Source organism: Mobula birostris, chromosome 8, assembly GCF_030028105.1.
Source record: "Mobula birostris isolate sMobBir1 chromosome 8, sMobBir1.hap1, whole genome shotgun sequence".
NCBI classification, from domain to species: domain Eukaryota; kingdom Metazoa; phylum Chordata; class Chondrichthyes; order Myliobatiformes; family Myliobatidae; genus Mobula; species Mobula birostris.
In genome coordinates this window covers 96,759,869-96,779,529 of record NC_092377.1, presented here as the reverse complement: position 1 = coordinate 96,779,529, position 19,661 = coordinate 96,759,869, and the positions used below count along the sequence as shown (strand labels likewise).

Sequence of the window (19,661 nt, the reverse complement as noted above, 5' to 3'; positions counted from 1 at the left end):
GTGAAGTACAGGTGAGAGAACTTGCTCGCCTTCACTATTGAATGCCCTCCCCCAGCTATTTTGGACACCACTTGCTTATTTTGATAGAAAATGTACTCTGGTGAGAGGCTTATATCATGTAGCATAGTAATACCATCACTAATAGAACTGGCCAAGCTGCACCACCCAGAAATCATCCGACTTAATCCTAGCCTAATCACAGGACAATTTACAATGACCAATTAACCTACCAACCTGTACATCTTTGGACTGTGAGAGGAAACTGGAGCACAGGAGGAAACACATATGGTCTTGCGGAGAACATGTAAACTCCTTAAAGGCAGCAGTGGGAATATCAAAGGGCATAACCACCAGTCTGATATTGTGCATTAGGGAGTCAGCACCAGGGGATCTGGTTGATTTCATCCTTGCCAATCCCTTTGTTGAAGATGCATTTGTCATAAAGACTCGTGGTTACAACAATGACATCAACCCGACCTGACACTTGGGAAATTACACAGCTACATCCTTCCTGGGCAAATGCAGCTTCAACAATATCCAAAGAATTTGTTGGCATCCAGGACGTTATCCTGAATTCTCACTTCCTCTGCCATTGACACAATACAGCTACAAAATGCAGCAGGAGCAGCTCACCAGGATGACTTTGATGTTATTTCCCAAACTTATGACTACCAGCATCACTCACATGGACAACAGAAGTGAAAACATGTAATACCATGGTCTACCACTCTAAAATATATCCACCTTAGACCTGTTACTGGAATATCCCATCGAAAAGCACCGCCGAAATATCATCGTCTTCACTATCGAACACTGCAGTAACTCGAGAGATTAGCTCTCTTCTTCCTTCTTGAAGATATTGATGAATGGGAAGTTAACGATGGCCTTTTCCCCAGAGCTCACTTCTCATTAATTCAATTAACCTCAATGAAACTTCAGTTCAGTTAATAATCTGGTATTTAGAAAAACAATAACATGTTTTAGTAAACATGCCCAGAAAAGTTACAGAACAGTGAGTCCATCTGATTCACTAATGAACTTCTGTGTGAAACATTGGACATCTTGACCCAGGTCACCTTCATGTGGCTGACTCTTTAGTGCACTCTGAAATGGCACAGCAAGGCACTTAATTGCATTATTACCATAACATTCATATAGAGAAAGAAATATAGTCAGCCCAGGCAACAAATCCTGACCCAGTAAAGTGATTCCCAGCCCGGTCAACCTTGTAAAATCCTACTCACAAACGCAATGGGGACTGATGTCTAAATTGGGAATTTTGTTCTACAGATTGGTCACACAATAACTTGGTACTTGCAAAATCGTGTATTATAGTGCCAGGTCCCTCCAATATAATCCTCGAATATGATCTGACCCACCTATGGTGGAGGTGTGATGGTTACAGTTAGGAATGAGTCACCCTTAGCATCTTTAACATTGATCCATGATCACACCGTACCCCATGAAGTCTTAGGTTAAATATGGACAACGAATTCTTCTGACTAACACTTACCCATCTTCTTTCAGTTTTCCATTTTGAGCAAGCATTGAAAGTGGTAAGGCCACAGAATGAATTCTGAATGGGATATGTCAATGTACCTCATCAAGGATGGCTTGATAGAAGCAGCACAAACTGATCCAGAGCAATACACAATCTACTGGCAATGCTCAGTGGGTCGAGCAGCATCAGTGAGAGTCTCCAAAAACCGAGCTGGTTGCTTCCTGACAGATATGGCTGCCAGACAGTCTATGATGGAATAAACTCACTTGGCCTCATCCTCACCAATCTACAAACTTTTGTATATGTACCAGGTGGATCTAACCAAAATAGCATTGGTTGTTACAGCCATCAAACACAAAGGCCTACTTCATAAATGAGATAATCCCAAAAGAAATCTTAGCAGCTCAAAACTGGGCTTCTACAAGGTATTGTCACCAGAAAATAAAGCAGCAGAAAGTTAAGCATCATAATCTATGGGCTGGTGTCCCAGCACATTCCCTCTCTACAGCTGCTATCAGTTGTACCCTAGTTTACTGAAGAGTGCAGAAGAACTTGCAGGGAGCAGGGCCAGACCTAAGTAAAAAATGAACCTGAAACACAGGGCTACCTGCATGCTATTACATCTAATCATGAACAGTGAAATAGCTAACAGGAGGATTAGGCTGAGAATATCTTCATCCTCAATAATGGTTAAGGCCCATCATGTGAGACAGAGCTGAAGCATTCACAACCACAGTGTTGAATAGCTTTCCTTTTGGTTACATATTGAGAACCCCAGTATTATAGAAAGTAGTCTCTCTTCGTGTGATATCAATGAATGCCTTAGAGCACAGATAAACCAAAGGCCTTGGGACCAGTCAGCATCCGAGCTGTAAACAGAAGATCTGCACTCTAAAACTAGCTGCTGCTCTAATTTCAGTACAGATACAATACTGAGCAATGTGGAATATTGTCTAGTTATGTTCAGTTGGCAACGAGCAAGACAAATCTCACCCAGATAATTACTACTCTGTCAGTCCATAATTACTACTCTGTCAGTCCACCTTCTTTTGCCAGGAAGTGATGAAAACTGTATTGATGATGCTGTCAGGAAGCACTTATTCACCAAAATCCACCACAATGATGTCCAATTTGTGTTTCACCAGGATCTGCTCCTGACTTGATCATGGCTTTGGTCCAAACATGGACCAAAGAGCTGAATTCTAGAGGTGAGATGTGAGTGACTTCCTTTTATATAAAGGCAGCATTCTCTTGTGAGAGTGTGTAAATCTCAAGTCAGTGGGTATCAAAGGACAAACACTCCAGGCAGGAGCCATACCTCACACAAATGATGAGAGGTATGAGTGTAGGAGGCCCATTTATCCCAGCTTCTGGGCATCAATGTAGGAACTCTTCAGGGCAGTGTAATGTAAAACCATAAGACATAGGAGCAGAATTAGGCCAGTCAGCCCATCGAGACTGTGCCACCATTCCATCGTGGCTGATTTATTATCCCTCTCAATCCCACTTGTCTGCTTTCTCCCTGTAACCTTTGATGCCCTGGCTAAACAAGAAGCTATTAACCTCTGTTTAAAATATACTCAAGGACTTTGCCTCCACAGCTGTCTGTGGTAATGAATTCCACAGATTCACTGCCCTCTAGCTAAAGAAATTCCTCTTTATCCCTGTTCTAAATGGGCATCCTGATATTTTGAGGCTGTCCCCTGTGCTCCCAGATTCTCCCACTACAGGAAGCTTCTTCTTCATATCCACTTTGTCTGGGGCTTTCAATATTCGATAGGTTTCAATGAGACCCCCCTCGTTTTTGTAAACTCCAGAGAATACAGGCCCAGAGCCATCAAACCCTCCTCTTAAGTTAACCTTTTCATTCCTAAGATAATTCTCATGAACCTCCTCCATACCCCCTCCAATGCCAGCACATACTTTCTTAGATAAGTGGCAGATAACATTCTCAAGAACAGAAGAAAACATTTGCTGGCTACGTGGGAATTCCAAAAGAATGAAGAGCAACTGTTGAAGGAGTTTGTGTGTTAAACTTGCACCCTGAATCTGCCTTTTATGTGGAATCCATTTGCCCTCTTTAGTACACCTCAGATCAGTTCAGCACACAAAGAAAATCTCTGATACAGCACTGGCGAGTTCCTTGAACATGTCAATTTATTCAGGCCCTATTATCATGTACGTCCAGGAGCACTTTGACTAGCTGCTCCAAGATACTTCACTGACCCATAAAAAAACAGCAATTTATGGTATTTGTGTTACAATAGTCATGGATTTCGCAATTATTTATCAGTAACCCACTTCTCTTTGTAGTATATGATCTCAGCTTTATCTCTGCAGGGGTTGTCTGTAATTGCCTGACAGATGGGACTTTGTCTTCCTTTGCCAGAGAACATTTCCCTCACTCTTTCTGCAAATGAGCTGGGTGCTCTATTTTATGTTATTGTCCTTCTAACATGACTCCGCTTATAATATACTTGCCTAGGTCCATCTTATATTTGATTATCTCTGCCCCAACTAGGTATACCTTGCAATCTAAACACATTCCTATCCTAATGACTTCTACTGTTTAACTGTACATGGATACTACAAATTATTGCAAGTTTTTTCAATCAGTGGTGTATCTTTGAGCTCTCACTCAAAGTGCTCCCTGGTGCACACTGTACCAGGGCCTGAATAATATGACCTTTAAGCTATCTCCTATATTGACCTATTTCCCAATCATCCTTTTTCAATTTGTGTCACACAGAAGTTGACCGTATACTAACTTCCCTAATTTTCTTATGATTCTTGGAGATTCCACCTTCAGCAACCTTATTCAATCAAATAAGCCGGCTTGACAGGTTAGTTGTTGAAATGTTTTCAGTAGTGGAAGAGTTTCAATTGAGGGGGCGTAGTTAAAAGTTAAGAGTTAGGTCAGAATGAGAAGTGGGAATTGGATTAGGATTCAGGGAGTTCCGGATGATCGGAAGTGTAGGGGTGATGGGGAGAATCAGGATTCAGGCAAAATGTCAGAAGGTCTTATAGAATGGGGGAAGGGATGAGGCAAGTAGTATGTGGGGCCGTCAGGCTGTTAGGTCTTTGGACTTAAGATATTGTGGAGTGGCCCATGTTGGGAGTTAAAAGGTGCTGAGGTTATTGGTGTAGCTAGAATTCATCCGAAAGAGTCTGGCACGGTGCTGAGTGAAGCAGATTATCCAGCTTTGCCTATTGTTGGGTGTTTCTGGGACACCAAAGTCCAGTTTTTCCTTTGGAAGCATTGTCAGGGATGTAAGAGTGACTCTTTCCCAGATGTACCTGGTTTAATTTCCAGAATGACAGGAAATGACTAGGAAATAACAATTATCAATTTTCACTCTGAAATAGAAATCTTTTTTCATTTGCAACACCACATAAAACTGTTATGAAATTGAATTTCTATTCAATGTTCTATTGATGAAAATGATTCTTTTAAGGTTACAGACCCTATTTCTAACTTGCATCAGTGGTATCATTTTGATTGTATTCATAATGCTTGACTCTAGACCAGTCAGTTCTCATTCTGCACTTGCATACCAGCCAGAGTGCAGCCCTAGTAACTTTATACCACTCTGTTTTATTGCTAATCTTCTAAACATGATTAGAAGTAATAACATATTGCCCCAATAAGATAACTAAACATGGTTTTGTAGCATCCATTCTAAAATGAAATATATTTAATCTATTTAGAAGAAACTATTAAGTTTCACTTGTCTACCAAATTGCCAATTCTGTCATCTAAATTGGTATGTATATACTGTTTCAAAATATTTCATTAATTCTGCAGTTAGAAGATTTATTGATGGGTTTATTTTGTACCTGCATTAGGCACTTTATAATACCCTTGGGAAGTTGAATACACTACGTGATAGATATCAATGAACATTCAGTTGAGAGGGCAGCATAAATATGTTGGGCTAGAAATTCTGCAGTGAAAAATGTACATTGAATTGGCTATCATTGAGGCTGAAGGGAGATAGGTGCTACTGTTATTTAATGAACACAGCCAGCTGAATTGAGAACCTTGGGCCCTGTGAATATAATCAGCACAAAGTTCTTCAAACCTGAGGTTCCACAAGAAGCTTAAAATTTCACCACTAACTGTCAGTTTTGAGAAGTGCTGCTTCAAACATTATTTTAGGATAGATCTGTTCTCATGACAGGTGACTATTGGAGACAGCCATCATGTGGCTCCAACAGGATATTGCATTTGTGTTCAGATCAAGTTCAAGTTCCTAGTTATTCAACCATATTCATTTGTACTACCAAATGAAACAATGCTCCTCCAGACCAAGGCGCTCACAGTACATAAAGTGATATAAACACAGATAAATTACCAATAATAAAATATATTCCAGAAGATTGATATTTAGCAGAAGGTGCATTTACAACACAACCAGAAGATGTGGACCAGCAATCATGCCATCCCAGAATTAGAACCTATTGAAACATAGGATTCTGATGAGCTTATTGAGATAGATGCTGATCCCTTCATGGAAAGGAAAGGTACATTGCATCCGGAGTTTCTCTGGTTAGTGAACGATTTCCCTCCACGCCTCTCTGAGAGTGGTGGGGAACCACGTACAAGGCAAGTTACAGCAGTGGTTTGCCATTGCCTTCTGCCAGGTGAGTTTCCAAAGAGATCACCAGCTTGTAACCCAGCATGGATGGAAAGCGTGCAGGGGAGCCGGCTGGATTCGAAGTCAGGACCTTTTGTCCCGAAGTCCGGCACTGATGCCACTACGTCACCAGCCAGGTCTGATCCCTTCATGAGGAATGTTCAAAATAAGAGATCACACATTTTGTATAAACACTTTGCAGAATCTCAAAATGATTATGACACTGAAGAGATCATTTCCATTTTCCAGTGTATTGATATAAAATAAAGTCCCTCACTCCTGGAATCACTGTAACTTATCTTCTTTCACCCTCTAGTCTTTGCAACTTTCCTAAAACATGGCAGTCAGTTGGACACTACTCCAATTTCTGTCAAATCAGTGTATTATAATAATTCTTCTTGAGTCTCTTGTTCTTCTTTTCAATTTTGTCCACTCTCTTTACATGCCCTGCTACTTTAAGCATATTTTATATACTTATCATTCTGTTCTTGCAATGTGCCTTCTAGTGTATATTATTATTCTCATTTGTCCCACCAAAATATACACTACATGCTTTTCAACAATTCTTATACTTGCTGTTCGTCAGTGTGTGGCCCATCCAGTGTTTTGACCATGTCTTCCTCTGCCCAGGCTTCAGCAGCATCTCCTTACTTGGCGAAGTCTTTGAAGTACTCATTTTGCATCTCAGCCTGGTCTTTGCCTTCCATGAGTACATTGTCATGGAAGGTGAAGACCATGAGACCTTTAAAGTACTTGACGCCATTCACAGATCCAGAAAACACTTTTGGATGTCTCATCAAAGTTGCTGGTGAACGCAGCAGGCCAGGCAGCATCTGTAGGAAGAGGTGCAGTGGACGTTTCAGGCCGAGACCCTTCGTTAGGACTTCGTTAGTCCTGACGAAGGGTCTCGGCCTGAAACGTCGACTGCACCTCTTCCTACAGATGCTGCCTGGCCTGCTGCGTTCACCAGCAACTTTGATGTGTGTTGCTTGAATTTCCAGCATCTGCAGAATTCCTGTTCTTTTGGATGTCTATTATGTTTGCATCAAGTGCTCTGACATATTTCCTTACAACATATGAAGTGGCAGTTTTGGCTTATCAAATCCATGCTGGCTCGCTGATCAATTCTCATTCTCCCCGTAATGTTTTCTATAACCTCTTCTTTCCATGTTCCCATCAACTCCCACCAGATCTCACCACTCATCTACTCACTAGCGCTTTACACAGTGTTGCTATCACAATGACATAGTTAAAGGAAGGCAAGTATGACAACTTATCATTCCATGATGTGACTGGGAGAGTAGAAAAAGAGGTGGTGTAGCGATATTGAACAAGCAGTTTATTCCTGCAGTAATAAGGGAGATTATCTTAAAAGGCTCTGCAAAGTAGGCTCTGTGTATGTAACTTAGGAACAAAATGGTTGTGATCTCTTTACTTCAGATCTCCTAGCAGATACATATGTTTGTTTGTTATGACCATGATTGTTCTTGGCAATTTTTCTACATAAGTGGTTTGTTATTGCCACTTTCTGGGCAGTGTCTTTACAAGTCTGGTGACCCCAGCCATTACCAATACTCGTCAGAGATTGTCTGCCTGGTGTCAGTGAATACATAGCCAAAACTTGTGATCTGTACCAGCTGCTCATACGATCATCCACCACCTGCTCCCATGGCTTCATGTGACCCTGACAGGGGGTAAGCAGGTGCTATACATTGCCCAGGGGTGATCTGCAAGCTAAAAGAGGGAAGGAGGGCCTTAACCTCCTTTGGAAGGAACCCCACAACCCCAGCAGGCATGTAGACAAATCACAAAGAGCTGTAAGAATAATAAGGTTATAGCAGTAGAGATTTCAGCTTTCCTGACATTAACTGTTTTTTTACACACAACTCTGTCTAGGTGACTTTGACCATAGGCATTCATTTTTCAACAGTAAAAAATAGCTTATTGATTTAATCAAATGCTTTAATTCTGTTTGTGAAGACAAGGAACTTCAACACTCTTCTCTACCAATATCTTTTTTTATGATGTCAAGAGAAATCTATTGACTGTATCAAAGGATAAGGCACCGCAAATATGCTTCTTATTATTGGAGTGCTTATCCGTGAAAATTATTTCAGATCCTCTGGTATCTGGGCTAATAATAATCTTTGAAATCCTGTTTCATGTCCTTTCTAACAAAATAAATAGAACCGATTGCCGAAAACTAGTATATTAAAAATCAACAATTAATTTAGAGCGACATAGAAAGAACTCGTGTACCAAAGCAGGCTATGGTAAATCCAAATAAATTTTTTTTTTTTGTTTGTTTCAGTCTGAGTTTTCCATAGATGAGATCACTTTTTACCAAACGACTTTGGAGTATTACAGCATTCTTTGACTTATGAAAGGGATGTCTTCCTTGAAAAAATTTCCTAAGTCAGATGCTGTGCAATATTTATTCTAGGTATTTTGGTATAATATATTCCAGTAAATGGAATGTGGCGGCCATTGTTGTGGAAAGTTGACTTAAAGTGAGGGCATTTACTCCAATGCCTATTTAAATCATTAGTATTGTTCTACTTTCTGAATCTTCTTTTTCATCTTTCACTACATAAAGGTTTTGTATCGTAACCCACATCACTGAAAAATCTATCCACTCTGGCTTACAAGAGTAGTATTTAGAACCACAAACTACAATCTAATGTATAACATTCATGCATCCATGTTTATGTAAAATGTGCAACAATTCATCCATCTGAAGAAGCCACAGAAACAGAATATTAAGAAAAATTGTACAGAAATGTGATGAATTTCCATTTCCATTAAGTTCTACTAGGGATTTTAGCTCAGATCATTCACATGTTCACCCTACTATGTGAGTGGACTGTGATTAATGTAGATAAACACTATTTCCATTGCAGCAGCATTCTTCTGAGAGAAGGAAATAAAGTAATACTTTTAAATATATACTGTAATTATAGATGAATCTTTATTACCCGGGATAGAAGAACCAGAGACAGCATTAAAGGGCAGAGAAAAATTGCTTTGAAATTTTTAAAGCATCTATGTAATTAAACTTGACACTTGCATTTAGCTGAGAAGTTTTTCAGTGCATACACTAAGAAGAACCTGTCACAGAAAGTGCATAGGCTTCAGGTTTTTGCTTTAGAGATTACTCTATTGGGCACAAAACTAAAATTGTTGATCATTTCTAAGCCCAGAAATACGACTTTACATGTGCAAGCTCAGACTCATAAATTGAATTCCAGGGAATATAATTCAATGAAAATATGAACAATTGGGAAATATTTTTGGCAAACTCTGGATTGGTAGCACTACGTTTACTATGTCTGTGTATATATACTATCATGAGGACAACATTGTATGGGCCTTGAAAGGCAGGAAGGGATACTGTCATGAACACTTCCAATGGAACTATCATTAATGTCTAGTAAGAGTGAAAGTAAAATTAGTCTGTATATTAAACAACATTTTATGCCCTTTTTGAACATAGTGTATATTGGGAAAGATCTTGTTGGTTAGTGCTCAGAACTGCAAGGGTTTATTCATTTAACCTATAGCAAGTCTGGGACCTGTATGCATGTGGTAGAGTGGAAGGGAAGTTTTATTTTTAACTATTAGTGTTTAATAGGTTTTATTACTTGTCTTTTTTTTTGTGGTGTTCTGGTAATTGCACCTTGAATTTTGGGGGAAAAATCCCTATTTATTTCAATTTCAAAAGTTGAGATATCTAACTGTTGAGATGTCTGAGATATCTAAAAGCTATTAAAAATCCCTCACAACATTTTTTAGCAAAACTGAGCGTGCAGCTTTACTGGTGGTCAAAGCTTTCAGTGTAGTTTCTAGGATGGATGAAGCCCTGCCAACATCCATACCACATACCAGAAGAATCTGGGCTGCTTCAGCTAGCAAGAAAGGTCCTCCACATCTGGCCCTGATGAGTACCAGCATGGGCTGATTGTAGGTGATGAACTGAGGCATTACACCAGATTAGTAAGATCTGGCCTATTATCATTTATTCTTTTGAATCTATGGTTTCTTGATACAGAAAAGATTCATGTATTTTCATATAGAACCATAGATATGTATAGTATAGACTGCACTTCTGCAACACAACTTGCAATTATTATTGCGTAAACCATTTTCTGTTGCAAAATGCACCAATAATTTTAGGTTTTGATCATCAAATTGAGGAAGCCCCTCCCACCCCCCGTAAGTTATAGTCACCTTTTGGTATGAAATCAGCTGCTTCCTTTAACAGCTGAACTTGTAATTTAATAAATCATTTATTTTTTAAATTCTCAGTGTCTTGAAAGACCAGTCAAGTTATGCACAGCACTTTATCAACAGCAATAATATCAACAATAGTGGAAAAACAAGAGTGCAGATGCTGGACAGTCCTGATACAAGGTTTCAATTCAAAAAATTAACAGCTCTTCTTCCCCTCAACCCTTCTACCCCCCCCCCCCACACACAAACACACACCTCAACCTGCTGAGTTCTTCGAGGTCGTTTCTTGCTCCCATGCAGTGGAATTTGCTCCTAGTAATACACTCAGATAAGTGACAACTAAATACTGTATGTGAAGTTATATTGGGTGGATCTAACTGATAACTGGCTTTTGAGATCTGCCCTCATAGAGATCAGGACTAAATCCACCTTCATTATCCCAAACACAGCTTCTCAGAGAAGAAGCTGCAACAGTCAAAAATATGGGCATATTTTGGGGTGGGGCAAAAAAATACTGCTAATTGTTTTTCCCAGATTTAGAACATGGTTAAATCAGAGTATGTAGTTGGAGTGAAAGGGCTGTGGATTTAAGGGAGAGTTAAGCTTACTTGACAGAAGTGAAAGGTTCAAGAATCGTTGAGGGCAGAATAACAGCAGGCATCAAGGGGAAGTACTGGTGACAGAGCTCAGAGCAAGTTGAAAAAGTTATTTTCATATAAGCTTACTGTATAAATCAAATGACACTATTTTCACACTGTATAGGTTGATGGTTAAATGGTATCTAGAATATTGCACCCAGTTTTTTTTAAACCTGATGTGATTGAACAATGGGCTTAAGTGTGGACCAGTATCACCTGTTTGCATCCTAGGGGGCTATACTGATATTGATAGAGAACTTGCCAGCAACCCTTTTTGATATGATTGTTGTCACATCATTTGTCACATTATTGAGCTGAACTTTGGCACAGGCAGCAAGGGATCCAATGGTTTACCATATGTCAAGTCCAACAAACCAACTTTAATCATACAAATATATTTAATGGTGGAGGTCATTGATGCTTTAGAAAACTTGCTAAAACCCCATTTGCACCGTATATATTTTATATTTGTATCATGTATACTGTATGTCCTATATACTGTACATGGACATATTGGACATATACATGGAACAAATGTAAGTAATATTTGGCTTCTGAACCTCTGTTCACCTCTGTAAGTGAATGTGGAATGATTTAAGATATGAAGGTCACAATAAGATAAGAGTACTTTCCATTTACATTACATTTTATAGAGATAAAACCTACCATCCAGTTTATTACTGTGATTTTCAAAACTTGCCCTATCTCATACCCCAAGGTCTTTGATCAAGGGCTAATCAAATTAAAACCCCTTTTTAAAAGGGGAAAGGACTATTAAATACTTTAATTACATTTGTAGAAAGCATCAAATCAGCATTTTAAATAATATTTCCCATCAGCAATTCCTGTATGCAGTGCAGTAAAAATTTATCCAAAAAGGTCATTCTGTTTCCAATTCAGTACTTTGAAACTGTTTTATTCCTAATTGGATTACAGCCAGGTAGTACATAAAGAATCTGTAGGTATATGCATGTTTATATTTACACCTTGAAGAATATAAAGTGCCTTGAAAAAGTATTCAGCCCCCACAACTATTTTCATATTTTACTGTCTCATTTTCTAAAATTAAAATATATTGTAGGATTTTTGAGCTAATCTACGAAACACTGTGCATCATGTCAAATCAAATGAAAAATTCCAAAACCTGCCAACAATTTAGAAATTAAAAAACAAAATTATGAGGCTGATAAAGTATTCATTGCCTTTGTAATTACTACACTAACTTTCCTCAGATGCAATTACCTTACCTAATCACCCAGTTTGTTGATGTAAAAAATTGGAGGATCACCTGTTTTCAGTGAATTAATAAGACTAAATACTCCCTCTCTCTGTAAAGTCCAACAGTATGGTAGATTTTCAACAGACCAAACCAAAATGAAAACAAGAAGCATTCAAGAGAAGTCAGGGAAATGACAATAGAGAAACAAAAGTCTGGTGAAGGGTGCAAGACCATGTCAGAGGCTCTGAACGTACCTCGGAGCTCATTGCAGCCCATTGTGAAAAAGTGGAAAAATATGAAACCACAGCCACACTGCCTAGGTCAGGCCACCCCTCTGAGCTTGCCAGAGAAGAATGGCACTTGTAAGAGAGGCTACTGTGACGCCAACAGTAACTCTAAGTGAGCTGCTCATAAAGACTTTGCAACGTGTCACTGAGAATATACTATTAAGATGTAGAAGAAGGTCTCGTGGTCAGGTGAGAAAACTTTTTGGTCTCAATACTAAGTGGTACATGTGCCGTAAATCTAATACTGTGCATCAGCCAGGTAACACCATCCCTACTGTAAAGTATGGTGGAGGTAGCATCATGCTACAGGGATGCTTTTCAGCAGTGTTGAATGGAAATCTGATGAAGGGAGAATGCTGCTAAATACAGGGAAATCCTGGGTAAAAATCTGCTAGCCTCTGCCAGAAAGCTTATACTGGAGAGGAAGTTCGTCTTTCAGCGGGACAACAACCCAAAGCACACTGCCAGAGGAACCATAGAGCGGCTTCAAATGAACAAAATTGATGTCATTGAGTGGCCCAATGGGAGTCCTGAACATCTCAATTGAACATCTCTGGCAAGTTTGCTGTCCACTACCACTCCCCAACTAACCTGGCACAGGTTGAGCAATTTAGCAAGGAGGAGTGTGCAAATCTTGCGCCATCAAGTTGTGCAAAGCTAATAGAAAAACACTGCTGGCTGTAATAGCTGCAAGAGGTGGTTCAACTAAGTACTGAGCAAAGGGAATAATATATTTTGAACTGCTGGCATTTCAGTCTTTTCATTTTTAGTTTTTCATGCTTTACATATTTCCCAGTTTTTGGACTCTATTGTGGAAAAAAAGAGCATGTGATTCACAAATAAAAATTCTCAGTTAAATTGATCAAATTTCCTGGTTGTAATTCTTACTTATGTAAAAAAAGATTGCGGGCTGATTGCTCTTACGAGGCACTGTACATATTGCCATGCATCCATTAGTGCAATGTGCTGCATTAAAACACTGCAAATAGAACTGAAGCCCTGCAATGCCCGCCATGTAAAGATCCAAATGCAGTAAGCTTATTCACAAACCGGTGAATGTCCATGTGTTATCATGCTTACCTAAAATTAGAACATATAACATAGAAAATCTACAGCACATCACAGGTCCTTCAGCCCACAATGTTGTGCCAAGCCAATTATAAATAGAATAAGAAAATGCTAAAAGTACTGTGCAGGTCACAAAGCAGTTGTGAGGGAATAACGTTTCATTTGAACCATGGGTTGGAACTGCAGCACAATTACAAAAACTACATGCTCTTAAATAGTAAGTGTTGAAGTCTTGCATTATACCAGCCCAGAAATGTCTGAAGCTCCCTTTAATATATGAATTTTTGTGCAATTTCCAGAAATTGATTCTTAAGTGATATTATAAAATCACTTTACAGTGTTAGGACAACTGCAAAATTCATCTGCTACTCAAAGGGTCATTATGACAATGGCCTGTCATTTTTCTTAGTAAGCAATAGAATGAACCATTGACTAATTCTAATTCCGTTCTTTATCTTTAGGTATGGCATTCCCAACGAAAGGCTAAGAATTCAAGGACACATGTCACTGAACCCTCATCAGATCTGAACTTTAACAAATGCTTAGTTTCACAGCAGCCATGGACAAAATGTACCCAATCTGACTGTCATTGAAATGCTAGCATTGTGTGTATGTGTGTGTGTGTGTGTGAGAGGGGGGGGGGAGCACGTAAGAGTAAGTGTTGTATATGTCACTCTCTCTCTCTCACATACACATGTACACAAGACATTTGGAAGCCAGTTGGGTCAATTAGTTATAATTCTGGCCTAGTGCTCTTCCTATCATTTTTGGCACGTCTATCCCAGAAGAACCACACACTGTGTATTTCTTTGCCTGCTTGGTATAGGGTATTTACTTTATACATCATTGCAATTTTTAGCTAGTGGTTTCTGAGTTAAGCATGCATTTTTTAGGTCAAGCAATTGCTGCAAATTTTTAAAAATTTGTAGAGATTTTATTTTTAAGAAAATAACTGGTGTCAATACTGATTCAGTGTTATGAATTAAAACTTTTTCTCTGCAAGGTGCACTCCACTGATTATATGACTAGTAAAATTTAATTGTGCTTGGATCTAACTGAGTAATCTCATTTCATATAGTGGGAATTTTAGTAAGTGGATAGCAGCAATGGGTTAAGACTATGTCTTTTGAAATGGAATGCAATATTAACATGCACAGTTGTACTCAATTAAGTAACTTCTGCTTGAAAGTTCGATTTATGAAGGTGCTGTGCCTTAACCTACTTTTTAACTGCTATCTTGCTGTAATTTCTAAAGTAAATCCATCTTTGATCTGCCATTGAAATGCTAATGATATGTTAACCAATCACTTCCTAGGAAATTCCTCTAACCATGTGTTGGAAATGTTGTAATTTAACTAGGTGCAGTGGCTACTAAAGTTCGAAGGCACGATATGCGGGTCCATCCTTACCAAAGGATTGTGACCGCTGACCGAGGTTAGTTTAGTTCTGGAGTTCTTGTTTTTTGTTGAACTTGTTGACTGTAAGGGTGCTGCTTTGCAAAATCACATCAGTTGGGGTTGACCAATGGTCTAATTTCTGAGGACCAGTTATATCCATTTTTATTCAGCAAAATACCACTATGCCCAACAACTCTTTGGATTTTTGTTGCAAAGTTTTCCCAGAACTTCTGAGTTAAGTTCCTCACATCTAATGGGAATGCAGAAAGGAATTTAAGGCTGGAGAAAGAGAATATTAGTGTTCCTGTTCCTGCCTGATAAGATTGATGAACTTTTGAGAGATATGTTGTAACTGCCAATATGTTTAATATTGAGGGAGGGAGGGGAAATGCATTCGCATATTTTAAAAGTAGCCAAATCCAAAAAGACTTTTCAGACAATGCTTTTGAAAGGACCAAATCCTTTTCCTTGAAGAAACTCTTGAATTGTGCCTTTATAATCTTCAGAGGAATATAATACATGAATATGAATTTATACACTGTTGTACCTGATTCTTATCAATGCTTGTTGTGGCATGCATGCACGTTTTATACCAGCACTGGACCCTTCATGCCAATACAGTTGGGTCAACATTTTATCTGTGTAGTTATTTTGAGATTATGTCCCCATAATGTATTAAGAGGTCTTAACAGGAATCAATGTTCATTTTCCCAGCCTAACTCTTGCCGTAATTATTGCCCTTAGACCTGTAAATGAAAAAAATCTAAATTATTAAAATATTTTAGGCTCACATACACCATGAATCCACGAATTTTCAAAGACATTACGTTCAACCAGTAGCTATGTAAACTTGCAAGAATTAAAAGTCTAATGAACATTTATTAAAAGTTAGATTCAAAACAAGTAAAATATCAGTATTTACTCATCTACTTTTTTTCTGACAATAACAAACAAAATTGCTCCCTGTAAGCAAGCGTCCAATGTACATTTTGTTTCTCTGATCCAAATAGTTTTCATTACTTGGCAATTAGTTTTATGTAGGGAAGTGTACTATCTTTTAAGCGCACTTTAAGTTTTTGAGTGAGGTTGTGTCTAATTGTGGAATTGAGGGTGGGGAATATAAAAACTGTGAAGAGAGGGGAAAGGAAGAACCGTGGTATAGAAAATTCTACAAATTTTAGGTCTAGAGTATTGCAGTATTTTAGGTCTACAAATCCCAGCTGGTGTGCATATTCATGGCTAGGAGACAGGGAGAGGTGGTACTGACGTTTTGACTGCATGGAGAATAATTAGCATCTTTTATACAAGACCCAGGGTAGTAATTGTTGAAATCACAGGCTGAGTAAGGATACAACTCCTGGTGTCAGAAAAAAAGGTATCTAGATAGATTGCTTGGATAATACTGTAGCATTCACCACTTTATGTAATGGAGGGTTTTTCTTGCACTTAATCTGGAGATTATTTTCCAAGACACCAAGAGCTCAGGTAAATTCTGTAAATGATCAAAACTCTAGAGGGTTCCTAGGCAAGTCTGTTGTCATCCATACCATTAAGTTCTCATTCAGGTCTGTATGGTGTATTGAGAGCCTAAATTATAACATTGTTTTCTATAATTAAATTTGGACTTTAATTTATTCATGATTTTTTAAAAACCAGTGTCTCCCAACTGGGTCTAAGGGATTTCTGTACTCAAAATAATATATGGGTTGCTAAAATAGATGGTTCCCTTCCTTTGCATAGGATTACGTGCCTCTTAATTATTTGTTTTGCAACAGAAAAAATACTTCACGGTTGATTTAGATGTTATTACTTTTAACCTAATATTTAGATTTGGTGATGGGTTTATCACTGCATCATTCTTTACTGCAAAGAAAATGACTCTGCAGTTTAACTTTACAGAAATGTATTTGGTACAGATAATAAGATAGACTGACTGAAGTAATTGGAATGAACTCCACATTGTGTTGCACGGTTATTGAACCTGTGTGTACTGTTGAAAGCCTGGGACTGAGCAGAGGATTTGAGCAGGTGTATTGGTTGATTAGAGATTACAACCATTTTGTTGGTCCTTATAGGCTGTGTGCTTTAGAAGACAAGTAAACATATGTTTCATTTTTCCTGACCATATTGTGGCCTTGTACAAATATTTGGCAACACATATTAAATCACTAATGCAATGGATTTTATCCTGAATTTTTTGAAGAAAAACTTCTAATCGTGAGTCTTTGAATGTAAAATATTTATACAGGCATCAGTCCTTTCTTCATTTTAACAGGTACACTGAAAGAACTGTTATTACAGTATTATGTTTTGTTACACCATGATCTCAGCTGCTAATGTATTTGGATATTGTGCAGAATCTATGTCCGATTCCATGCAGTTCCAACTCCTGGCCTTCCATTGGCTCTCGGTGGGTGACGCACTCCTTTTTTTTTAAACCCACTAACACGGGCAAATGAGCTGTTCTTCAATCCTGTGATCTATTCATTTTTATCCTGTAGAAGATGAGGTCTAAAACTTGAGTCATCATGACTGTAACATGGAGAATAAGTACAGCCTTGTATATGGGCCATCAAAAGGGATGCTGTTATTAAGCATTACACCAGACTTATCTTGCTAAAATGGCACAAATTTGACTTTGCACTGAATAATTTATTTCATTTCCTCTGTTTAAGTCTTGCAGCCAACAGTACAATATTTTGGAACCTCAGAACTTTGATACATTTTAAGCTGTTGAACAAAAGTCTTATTTTACATTGAAGTGGACCAAGTTGGGTGGAGGGAAATGGGTGAACAAGAGAGAGTAAAATAGAAACAGAATGATTCCAGAACACTCTGACTTATCATTTTCCACTTGAGAACTTTTGTTTTACTGTAATCATCTCCATTTTAATTTTTTTGCAAAGAAAATAGTATTACAGGTGGCTTCTTTAAAAAACTATAAAAATATAAAGCAGGAATGTATATGAAATTGTCAGATTTTATTGTATTTGCAGAGTATTAGCATTGAAATTCATAAATGAGGGCTGTTTGTAGTTTAAAATGTGCATTATAGTGTTGAGTAGAAATTCATCTATTTTTGGATATATTTTAGGGCTTTATAAATGTAGACTTTTAAACGGCAGGACTTCTTTTGTGTTTACATGCAAATGCATTTTATACAAGACTGTCCTATAAGTGTACAATAGTACTCTCAACTGGAATACGTTGGATAAAAGTAAATTAATTGGCCTCTTCCAAGTTCCTGTGATGTAGCCAACACTGCTATTCGTATAATTTAGAATTGCTTGTATTTTGAGGCCGAAGATTTCATATTGTTGTAAATAGAAAAAATGAAAGGCAATAAAATTTTATTGAACTACATGGTTTTGCCCCTTAGTTTGTTAAATTTGTTGTGTGCAATTTCTAAATACGTCTTCTTTATCAATAACCAGTTAATCGCATTCTTGAATAATATTCGCTTTCTTTTGTGCTTGCACTTAGAAGGACACTAATGCTTAATAGCAGTCAGGTACAGATAACTTAGTACTGACTGAGAGATACCCAATGTTTCTGTGCAGATCCAGACATCTTTCCTTGACTCTCTTGTATGGTCACTATTTTCCTGAACTCTTCCATTGACTGCTACTAACCATTAGTCATTAGTTACTTATCAAGTTAACAAATTGTGGGAATGGTCTCCTTCTCATGCTTTTATTCATGATCCAGTGCCACCATGATTGAATGCATTCTATCGAAAGTTGCCAATCAGTGTATCAGAGTTACAGTGCTTAGTTTATTAGTTGTGGTTAGCTTTTCATGTTGTCATCCAGTTTTCACCAGCCAACACTAATCTCTTCTCTATCTTTTTTTCTTTTCTCTTTTTTTTGTTTCTAACCACCCAGCTGCCACTGGCAACTAACCTATGACCTTCTGACCTCTGAGCTCTTCACCCAATGATGACCTGACCATGCCTGCCTGCTGATCAATTAACTGGTGATCGCCTTTGCTTGCCTGTCTTCAGTGCAGCGAGCTGAGGCACTGTCCGTTCGTCTTACTGCCTAACAATGAAAACAAACAAACAAACAAACACACAGACAGACAGACATACATACATACATATACACACACACACACACACACACACACACACACACACACACACACACACACACACACACACACACACAGCCTCTCAGTTATTCCGGTTGGGTGAATCGTGAGGTCCTAGAACCTGCACTGAATAATACTAAAGCAATAAAGTCCAATTCATCCCTAACTGTTCATCAATGATCATCATTTTGTGACCCTCCCTAATGAACGGTAAGAAGGCCTAGGAGACAGAAGATGGATATCTATGAATAGCTATTAACAAAGGCAGTAACTGTGGGAGTTTGAGGAACATTTTTTCTCATGCCGAAGTCACAAGTTTCCTGAATGTAATTTGTTGTGATGATGCATCATGCATGAACCTTTGGTTAATGATGTCATTGGTGAGGATATTTTTTGAATGAGCTTCAATGTTCCAAATTTGGCCAATTTCTTGTTCTATTCATTTGTGTTCTTCAAGGACACAGATGCCAATTTGAAACTTTTCATGACCTTGACCTGCCAGTTCAGCATTTTCCTAAACCATAGAAAGAGCATTGAACAAGAACCAAAGGGTGTTGTAAAGAAGACTGAATTAGTAATGGTTTATGAGAAG

General features: G+C 38.3%; 1 protein-coding gene across 5 annotated transcripts in view; it reads left to right on the top strand.

The window, feature by feature from the left end:
- LOC140201512 (KH domain-containing RNA-binding protein QKI) overlaps positions 1 to 19,661 on the top strand; it is a 552,710-nt gene that overhangs the window by 525,910 nt on the left and 7,139 nt on the right. The window contains exon 7 of one of the 5 annotated variants that reach the window (XM_072265744.1): positions 14,940 to 15,014. The exons of 2 other annotated variants lie outside the window; for them this stretch is intronic. In XM_072265744.1, the coding sequence (XP_072121845.1) occupies positions 14,940 to 15,014 (75 nt within the window). Of the gene's footprint in view, positions 1 to 14,041; positions 18,341 to 19,661 lie in introns of those variants that run through there. 2 more of the 5 variants (XM_072265745.1, XM_072265743.1) reach the window with 2 other exon arrangements.